At 42.4% G+C, this 10,758-nt stretch overlaps 2 protein-coding genes across 2 annotated transcripts; one reads left to right on the top strand and one right to left on the bottom strand.

The window, feature by feature from the left end:
* Positions 1-772: 772 nt before the first annotated feature.
* LOC135509890 (equistatin-like) lies at positions 773-6,325 on the top strand. Its single transcript, XM_064930717.1, has 5 exons — positions 773-860; positions 1,797-1,875; positions 5,758-5,898; positions 6,030-6,115; positions 6,209-6,325. Exons 2-5 carry the CDS (start codon positions 1,806-1,808, stop codon positions 6,218-6,220), a joined length of 309 nt encoding a protein of 102 aa, XP_064786789.1. The 5' UTR covers positions 773-860; positions 1,797-1,805; the 3' UTR covers positions 6,221-6,325.
* A 1,074-nt stretch (positions 6,326-7,399) lies between these two features.
* LOC135509889 (ladderlectin-like) lies at positions 7,400-9,356 on the bottom strand. The gene is made up of 5 exons (XM_064930716.1): positions 9,295-9,356; positions 9,054-9,154; positions 8,464-8,640; positions 7,767-7,875; positions 7,400-7,627 (listed from the first exon to the last, which is right to left on the bottom strand). Exons 1-5 carry the CDS (start codon positions 9,350-9,352, stop codon positions 7,536-7,538), a joined length of 537 nt encoding a protein of 178 aa, XP_064786788.1. The 5' UTR covers positions 9,353-9,356; the 3' UTR covers positions 7,400-7,535.
* Between the last annotated feature and the right edge of the window lie 1,402 nt (positions 9,357-10,758).

Here is a 10,758-nt window from a genome sequence, read left to right as displayed (position 1 = left end):
AAGGAAAGCTTTGACTATGTACAGACTCAGCGAGCATAGCCTTGCTATTGAGAAAGGCCGCCGTAGGCAGACATGGCTCTCAAGAGAAGACAGGCTATGTGCTCACTGCCCACAAAATGAGGTGGAAACTGAGCTGCACTTCCTAACCTCCTGCCCAATGTATGACCATATTAGAGAGACATATTTCCCTCAGATTACACAGATCCACAAAGAATTCGAAAACAAATCCAATTTTGAAAAACTCCCATATCTACTGGGTGAAATTCCACAGTGTGCCATCAGAGCAGCAAGATTTGTGACCTGTTGCCACGAGAAAAGGGCAACCAGTGAGGAACTAGCACCATTGTAAATACAACCCATATCTATGCTTATTTATTTTATCTTGTGTCCTTTCAAATTCGTACCTTGTAAAAACACTGTATATATATATATAATATGACATTTTCAATGTCTTTATTGTTTTGAAACTTCTGTATGTGTGATGTCTACTGTTAATTTTTATTGTTTACCTTACTTGCTTTGGCAATGTTAACACATGTTTCCCATGCCAATAAAGCCCCTTGAATTGAATTGAATTGAGTGAGAGAGAGAGAGAGAGAGGTAGAGAGCGAGAGAGCGAGAGAGCGAGAGAGAGGTAGAGAGAGAGCGAGAGAGAGGGAGAGAGAGAGGTAGAGAGAAAGAGAGAGAGAGAGAGAGAGCGAGGGAGAGAAATTTAGACAAAATAGAGGGAGGGGTCTGACTGGACGGGTCCTTAAAAGGAGTTGAGAGAGAGGTAGAACTCAACTCACAGGCAGGACAGAGAGAGAGAGACCCAGTGAAGACCTTTAAAGAAGTGAAGCTACAACTGAAGACTTCAGAAGGTGAGATTTCAACATCTGATCATCTAATACCTGTCTATGTCCCAACTGACCTACAATTCCCTACGTAGTGACCTACTTTAGACAAGGGTCCATATTACCTTTGTGGCCATGAGCTATTCTCTATTTAGTTCACTGTGGGTCCTGGTCCAAAGTAGTGCACTACATAGGGGATAAGAAACCATTTGGGAAGCATCCATGTTCCAATGTCCGTTGGTCGTGTGAGTACCTGTGTCTTGTTGTTTTGGCTTTTGTGCCACTTGTATTGTGCATAGATGATTAGGGGTCTCGTCCCGTGTTGTATCATTGTGTGCTTGTGCTTTCGGGTCTCCTCCTGTGTATTTATTCGAGGTACTCCTCGCTCTTTTGAATGGGTTTCAGCCCTGTGTTTTGTATATGTGTTTGCTTGGTCTTCGTCCCCGTGCCTTTACATGGCACACTGTAATTTGGGAAAATAAAAAACCCTATTACGCATTCCTGTCTCCTTTATAACAATGTGACACTCTCCTCCAGTACCCCCAGTTATACAGTAGGTTATGTACTTAACACAGGGTCTCCTCTCCTCTAGTACCCCCAGTTATACAGTAGGTTATGTACTAAACACAGGGTCTCCTCTCCTCTAGTACCCCCAGCTATACAGTAGGTTATGTACTTAACACAGGGTCTCCTATCCTCTCCTCTAGTACCCCCAGCTATACAGTAGGTTATGTACTAAACACAGGGTCTCCTATCCTCTCCTCTAGTACCCCCAGTTATACAGTAGGTTATGTACTTAACACAGGGTCTCCTATCTTCTCCTCTAGTACCCCCAGCTATACAGTAGGTTATGTACTTAACACAGGGTCTCCTATCCTCTCCTCTAGTACCCCCAGCCATCCCAGTGATTTGGAGTAATCCAGTACAATCACAGCTGATTAAAATGCTCATCTGTCTCTCCAGGCTATCACCATGGTGACATTGACCATCATTCTGCTTGTCAGCACAGCTTTTGCTCTGGGAGACACCTTTGTTCCCCATGGTAAGAGTGAGACACCTCACACTGACAGTTGAAGTCTGAAGTTTACATACAGTTACATACGTTTTTCAACCACTCCACAAATGTATTGTTAACAAAATATCATTTTGGCAAGTCAGTTAGGACATCTACTTCGTGCATGACACAGGTCATTTTTCCAACAATTGTTAACAGACAGATTATTTCACTTATAATCCACTGTATCACAATTCCAGTGGGTCTGAAGTTTACATACACTACATTGACTGTGCCTTTAAACAGCTTGGAAAATTCCAGAAAATGATGTCATGGCTTTAGAAGCTTCTGATGGGCTCATTGGCATCATTTGAGTCAATTGGAGGTGTACCTGTGGATGTATTTCAAGGCCTACCTTCAAACTCAGTGCCTCTTTGCTTGACATCATGGGAAAATCAAAATGAATCAGCCAAGACAAGTCTGGTTCATCCTTGGGTGCAATTTCAAAATGCCTGAAGGTACCATGTTCATCTGTACAAACAATAGTACGCAAGTATAAACACCATGGGACCACGCAGCCATCATAACGCTCAGGAAGGAGACGCGTTCTGTCTCCTAGAGATGAACGTACTTTGGTGCGAAAAGTGCAAATTAATCCCAGAACAACAGCAAAGGACCTTGTGAAGATGCTGGAGGAAACGGGTACAAAAGTATCTATATCCACAGTAAAACGAGTCCTATATAGACATAACCTGAAAGGCCGCTCAGCAAGGAAGAAGCCACTGCTCAAAAACGGCCATAAAAATGCCAGACTACGGTTTGCAACTGCACATGGGGACAAATACTGTACTTTTTGGAGAAATGTCCTCTGGTCTGATGAAACATAAACAAAACTGTTTGGCCATAATGACCATCGTTATGTTTGGAGGAAAAAGGGGGAGGCTTGCAAGCCGAGAACACCATCCCGACCGTGAAGCACGGGGGTGGCAGCATCATGTTGTGGGGGTGCTTTGCTGCAGGAAGGACTGGTGTACTTCACAAAATAGATGGCATGAGGTTGGAAAATGATGTGCATATATTGAAGTAACATCTCAAGACATCATTCAGGAACTTAAAGCTTGGTCGAAAATGGGTCTTCCAAATGGACATTGACCCCAAGCAGACTTCCAATGTTGTGTCAAAATGGCTTAAGGACAACAATGACAAGGTATTGGAGTGGCCATCACAAAGCCCTGACCTCAATCCTATAGAAAAGTTGTGGGCAGAACTGAAAAAGCATGTTCGAGCAAGGAGGCCTACAAACCTGACTCAGTTACCCCCACTCTGTCAGGAGGAATGGGCCAAAATTCACCCAAATTATTGTGTGAAGCTTGTAGAAGGCGACCCGAAACGTTTGACCCAAGTTAAACAATGTAAAGGCAATGCTACCAAATATTAATTGAGTGTATGTAAACTTCTGACCCACTGGGAATGTGATGAAATAAATAAAAGCTGAAATAAATCATTCTCTACTATTATGCTGACATTTCACATTCTTAAAATAAAGTGGTGATCCTAACTGACCTAAAACAGGGAATGTTTACTAGGATTAAATGTCAGGAATTGTGAAAAACTGAGTGTAAATGTATTTGTCTAAGGTGTATGTGAACTTCCCACTTCAACTGTGCTAAGTCAACAATTTTATAAATATAAACATTACTGGGTGTTTATCTGTCCCACAAGTACAAGAATTAATACCCAGGTGTGATTAGGAAAAATGTTTGTTTGTACATCTCATTCTCCTTGGGACACCCTCAGAGAGGACAGCCTCTATTTAACCTTTAGTTAAGAACAAATTCTTATTTACAATGATGGCCTACCAAAAGGGATTAAAAATAAACAATATAGGACAAAACACACAAGAGAGACAACGCTACACTACATAAAGAGAGCTCTAAAACAACAACACATCAAGGCAGCAACACATGACAACACAGCATGGCAGCAACACATGACAACACAGCATGGCAACAAAACAACATGGCAACAGCATGGCTGCAACACATGACAACACACCATGGTAGCAACACATCATGAAAACAACATGGCAGCAGTACAACATGGTAGCAGAACATCATGACAACAACATGGTAGCAGCACAACTAGGCAGCAGCACAACACATGGTACAAGCATTATTGGGCACAGACAACAGCACAAAGGGCAAGAAGGTAGAGACAACAATACATCAGGCGAAGCAGCCACAACTGTCAGTAAGAGTGTCCATGATTGAGTATTTGAATGAAAAGATTGAGATAAATACTCAAACTGGACAGTTTTGTTGCAGCTCGTTCCAGTCACTAGCTGCAGCAAACTGAAAAGATGAGCGACCCAGGGATATGTGTGCTTTGGGGACCTTTAACAGAATGTGACTTGCAAGAACAGGTGTTGTATGTGGTGGATGAGGGCTGCAGTTGATATCTCAGATAGTGGGAGTGAGGCCTAAGAGGGTAAATAAATAAGCATCAACCAGTGGGTCTTGCGACGGGTATACAGAGATGACCAGTTTGCAGAGGAGTATAGAGTGCAGTGATGTGTCCTATACGGAGCATTGGTAGCAAATCTGATGGCCAATTGGTAAAGAACATCTTGCCGCTCGAGAGCACCCTTACCTGCCGATCTATAAATTATGTCTCCGTAATCTAGCATGGGTAGGAGGGTCATCTGAATCAGGGTTAGTTTTGCAGCTGGGGTGAAAGAGGAGCGATTACAATATAGCAAACCAAGTCCAGAATTAACTTAAGCCTACAGCTTTGATATGTGCTGAGAGAAGGACAGTGTATAGTCTAGCCAAACTCCCAAGTACTTGTATGAGTTGACTACCTCAAGCTCTAAACTCTCAGAGGTAGTAATCACACCTGTGGGGAGAGGGGCATTCTTCTTACCAAACCACATGACCTTTGTTTTGGAGGTGTTCAGAACAAGGTTAAGGGCAGAGAAAGCTTGTTGGACACTGAAAGCTTTGTTGTAGAGCATTTAACACAAAATCCAGGGAGGTGCCAGCTGAGTATAAGACTGTATCATCTGCATATCAATGGATGAGAGCTTCCTACTGCCTGAGCTATGTCGTTGAGGTAAATTGAGAAGAGCGTGGAGCCTAGGATTGAGCCTTGGGGTACACCCTTGGTGACAGGCAGCAGCTGAGACAGCAGATGTTCTGACATTATACACTGCATTCTTTGAGAGAGGTAGTTAGCAAACCAGGCCAACGACACCTCAGAGACACCAATACTCCTTCACCGGCCCACAAGAATGGAATGGTGTACCGTATCAAAAGCTTTGGCCAGGTCAATAAAAATATCAGCACAGTATTGCTTAGAATCAAAGGCAATGGGTGACATCATTGAGGACCTTTAAGGTTGCAGTGACACATGCATAACCTGAACGGAAGCCAGACTGCATACCAGAGAGAACACTATAGACATCAAGAGAGCCAGTCAGTTGATTATTGACACGTTTTTCAAAACGTTTGATAAACAGGGCAAAATAGAAATAGGCCTATAACAGTTAGGATCAGCTTGATCTCCCCCTTTAAATAAAGGACGAACCGTGGATGTCTTCCAGGCAATGGGAACCTCCCTAGAGAGAAGAGACAGGTTCAAAAGATCAGCCGTGACACCAGATAAATTAAGGTTGTGCCCAAGGGCTCAAGGGCATAGACAGATATTTCAACTTCTCATCTCAGGGATTCAAACTAGCAACCTTTGTGTTACTGGCACAACTCTCTAACCGCTAGGCTACCTGAGACTCCTCTTGTTCCAGAGATGTATGTTGATGTATAAGATTGAGATTGACAGCCCAAGCTTCCAGAATGTATGTCCAGAAATGTATCATATGTCCATACATTGTCCAGCAATGTTATGTCATGTCCACATTACAATGTATGTTACCAGTCTATCAAGATGGCATCTCACACCTCAAGACCCGCTGTGAGCGTGAAAGAGATGCCGCGACACATGGCCCAATAGGAGGCTTCATCCCCACTTGTGACTACAATGGACAATACACCCCTGAGCAATGTTGGGGCTCTACAGGTTAACATGCACACACACACGCACAGAAGCACACAGTAAATTCTCCAATTGAGTTGAACGTGACAAATTCAATGTGTTACAGTAAAATGTGTAAATATATTTAGCAGGTTATTAACATGTCTTTCTGGTAGGTTACTGTTGGTGTGTGAACAGTTCTGGACAGAAGATTCCGGGCACTGAGACTCCACCAGGCACTGCTATCAACTGTTCCACCAAGGTACACACACAAAAACACACACTTACTAAATCTTATTTCTTTGCAGCTGGTTCTGGATGTTGTTCATGTTTGTTGTTTTGTCTGGAATTGTAGATGTGGACGTAGATGAAAAGCGTTGGAACGAAGACGTTGAAGACTTGACAGTTGTCTTTGCTGTACTACAGGAACTAATTCACTTTCCATACAAATAAAATAAATCCAGAGATACAACTGTTGATTTTTCTTGTTGGTGTGATATGCTGAACAATTTATATGAACCTGTCAAAATAATCGTTTACCTTCGATCGGATGTTCACTCACGAGACTCCCAGTTACACAATAAATGTTGCCCTATTTGTTTGGCACATTATGTTCAGAAATCCACAGGAAAGAGGCACGACAAATTCCAAATAGTTTCCGTAATGTCCACAGAAACATGGCCAACTTTTTTTATTATCAATCCTCAGGATAAAATATATAATCGATAATATCAACCGCAACGGTCTTGTTCAGTAGGAGAGGGAACGGCAATGGTTCCCCAAACTCTGTTGCGCGAGCAGAACTCATGCGAACACTTGACGGATGTTATTGTTCTGGCTCACTTTTCAAAATAAAACCCTGAAACTGGCTGAAGACTGTTGACAACTTGAGGAAGTGATAGGAAAAGGAAGCTGGTGTATATCCCTTTAAATGGCACAAAGGGAGGCTATGGAACATGGAGTCAAAATAGAAGCCACTTCCTGGTTTGATTTTACTCAGGGTTTCACCTGCAATATCGGTTGTGTTATACACAGACAGTATGTCGACAGTTTTGGAAACTTGAATGTTTTCTATCCAATACTAATATGCATATATTAGCAACTGAGAAGATGGCCGTTTACAATGGGCACCTTTTCATCCAAGCTACTCAATACTGCCCCCTGCAGCCATAAGTAGTTAAACATGTCTTTTGCACCTTCAGTATCCTAAACATACTGTCATTTCACAGGTCTACATTTACAAAGTTAGGCACAATGACAGTTATGTCCTGGTGGCACAGTCACGCATGGCACTTGCAACATAACAGTTGTGGGTTTGAGTCCAACAGGGGACAGGAAGAAAGAGTACCAACTACAACATGTGTTATGATGCAGAGTTTCAGGTGAAGTGTTACAGGTTGTACTTAGTGCCAATTTGACTCAGGTTTTGGACTTAATATCTGTTTGACAAATACATTTTGGGATGCGAATGTACGTTTTAGAAAGCTCTCAAAACATGGGACAATTTCAGCAGTATGATTCATAGTCAATAACTCATGAGACAAAAAATAGTCCACATTTTATTGGCTGCAAACAATTCCTCAACATTTGTGTAGTAACAGACTTATTTAACAGCAACTAAGTAATTTGACGTTACCATGAAGTATTAAGGGCGCAGCAACTACGGAATAACATTGCTGCTTCTAATGTATAGTCTGGCGGAGAGGCAGGAGTCTCAGGGAGCACACAGAGGGCAAGCTCCTTCCACATAAAGCATTGTTCCAGCGCTTCTGACCTGAAGACAAAACACAGAACACATATACTCAGCTGTACAGACAGTAGGAAAGTCCACAGGAGACATTCATTAGTTAAATTAACTAGGAATAAATTTAATTTGATGACTGGATCAGTGAATGATACTGGGTTTACTGTACCTCCAAAGTTGATACGAATACAAGTCTCTCTGGCACCAGCACCAGGCCTTCCTTTAGCCCAGTTCTGGTGATCAAAGTCGGAGCCATCACTCCAGAACCACCGCCTGTCCTGAAGGGGGGGGGTCAGAATAAACTCAATGTATAGTCTTTCCTCTAACACCTGAAACAGTTAAAGCTACTCCAAAACCCCTCCTACTGGGACTATTGCTTGTGTAAAGACCGTGATGCCTACTCCTCACATTTGCAATCCCATACATGTCAAAGACCATAACTAGTTGACAACTTGATGCTCGAAACCCCATGCACATGTTTACAAGCAGACTGTGTGGAATAGATTACATCTATACTTAACTAGAACCATTTTACATATGTATAAAAGCATCCTACGGAAGTTGACAATTAAAAACATTGACGTTATTTAGTAGATTCATCTAGCATGACCTACAGGATCAATTAGGTTAAGGGTTTCGCTCAAGGGCACGTCAGATTTCTCAGTGAGCTCTGGGATTCAAACTAGCAGCCTTGACTTTATTGGGGTCCACACAAAATAGACAGAACTACATTAATAACAGGTAGCCTAAATGCCACAACACACTATTTTTTTAACGAGGTTTGCTGTTCACTTGAGCAAGATGAGATGGAACGGAGTTCCTTGCAATAATGGCCTTATATAACACTGTAGGGTTCATGGTCCCACCTTAACAGAATAAAATCCACCAATCCAGGTAGGAGGGAAACCAACAGTCTTGACCAAGACCAACTCCTGTAGAAACTGGTCCTCCTCGGAGCTGTGCACAGATGCCAGGTTTGCGCCAAGGTAGTTCACAACGTTGGGTACAGACACCAGTTGATCACCAAGGGACACACAGTACCGCTAGAGAAGAAAGTATTTATTGAACTAGGCAAGTCAATTAAGAAAATTATTATCTACAGTAACAGCCAAGCAGTAGATGGGAACAAAGACATTTCATGTATTAGTCAGTCAGCCTTGCTGAGAATTTGTCTTCTGGACTCTCAACCAAATATTGACCATCGCAAATAATTCCTTTTTTAAACTCTTAAAGATACTAGTTTATCTCCATCTTAAGCCATGTCCTGTGGGTTCCAGTATACAGGAGGCACAACACATTCAAAATGATTAGAAAATTCCCATCTTAAAGGGAAGCTCAGTATTTCACATCAGTCATGTGTTGCAGTTTAAGAAAGTATCACCTTTAAGGTAATGTCAAAGAGCTCATTTCAACTACACTTCCCCTTCAAATTCACAGTAGATGGTAAGGGTGATACCTCTGCTTCAGGCCAGCTCCTTGTAGTCTTTACAAACATTAAACAGCGTGATCCATATTTGGTCCAACCGGAAGGACACAAGTCTTCTTCTACAAGTGCATCTGTAAGGAGAAGTTACATGTGGCTTTAAAGGCTAGTGGATGGAGATCTACAAATCACAGCTACAATATTATTTGTAGGTCAGTCAGTCATGTCTGCTACGAGAAAAATACAGAACGAGTCAAGAAAAGTGGACTCTTACTTGCATCTCCCAGAGCAAAGGCAGCACTGAGAAGCAGAAGACTGGTCAACATGGTCATGGAGTCTCCTGAGAGAAACAGAGTGAAGCCATCAAAACCACAGAGTCAATTCAACATACAGTAGATTAGAACAGGAATGTGTCTGCTTTCCTAAATGCCAACATATTCCCTAAACAGGGCTGAGGAGAATTTCTGGGCAGGTATTTCTCTCCACTCAGATGTAATAACATTACAATTCCCAAATGTAGAAATGTCACTCATGTTTGGTTATGGCCAAATCTGTCAGAAAACAGGCATTATGATTGAACACAAAGTTCAATTCTGCTTCTTTTACTTTCCAACAAAAATAAAAAGCAAAGTATAAAATGCTGACAGGTAAGGCGTAGTGGCTTGTAACACCAGCAGGTAAGGCTTAGTGGCTTGTAACACCAGCAGTTAAGGCTTAGTGGCTTGTAACACCAGCAGGTAAGGCTTAGTGGCTTGTAACACCAGCAGGTAAGGCTTAGTGGCTTGTAACACCAGCAGGTAAGGCTTAGTGGCTTGTAACGCCAGCAGGCAAGGCTTAGTGGCTTGTAACACCAGCAGGCAGGGCTTAGTGGCTTGTAACACCAGCAGGCAGGGCTTAGTGGCTTGTAACACCAGCAGGCAGGGCTTAGTGGCTTGTAACACCAGTAGGTAATTTAGAATGGCCACGTGGAAAGGCTGTGATAAGATGTTGTCGTGCTGGAGGGAATACACCACAGCCCAATATTAGACCTACTAATTAATGAAGCAAGGTCTAAAGACATTCCACTGCAAAAGCTTGCTGGTAGATGACATGGTTCAATAAGGTACCTGCTAGCAGTATGGGGTCCCACCTCTGAAGATACAGACATAATACACTAGATGGTTCTGATAAAGCACCATTTACAGCACTGAGCAGTGATCAATAACTAAATCTAGATTAGACAAGGCCCATTCAAATATGGCGGCCAATGTTTTGTTCTGGCTTTGCATGTCCATGTTTCCGCTACTTCCAGTCTGGCCCAGCATGGTGCCCATATTGTGAGTGTGATTAGCTAAACAGCTGAGCACAACATGGAATCCATTTAAAGTTGTTGGGGGGGGGGGGGAATAAAGTAAAAACAGCATTTCATAGTTTGTTCACTGAGACACAGTGCAACCAATCAGAACAGTCTACAGGATTATAGATGTAAGACACATTCTGCTAGCAGGAACCATCATTATACCATGTCTCATCTCACCAGCTGTAAAACTTCCCTTACAGTTAAATTAAAGGTCGAATACTGGGCCAGCTGCACAATAACAATACACATGATGAACAGGATATTACACCCCAATGCAGGAAGTTAAAACCCTAGAAAAGTTACAATAGCAGGACCTCACTTTAGCCAATTAACAACATGAACAATAAAGGAACTGGGACACCACAAATGCTGAACAACCCAAGTAGAACAAGCTGCTTA

The sequence above is a fragment of the Oncorhynchus masou genome, chromosome 23 (genome assembly GCF_036934945.1).
Source record: "Oncorhynchus masou masou isolate Uvic2021 chromosome 23, UVic_Omas_1.1, whole genome shotgun sequence".
NCBI classification, from domain to species: Eukaryota; Metazoa; Chordata; class Actinopteri; order Salmoniformes; family Salmonidae; genus Oncorhynchus; species Oncorhynchus masou.
The sequence above is the reverse complement of the archived record's forward strand: the minus strand, read 5'-3'. Positions and strand labels throughout refer to the sequence as shown.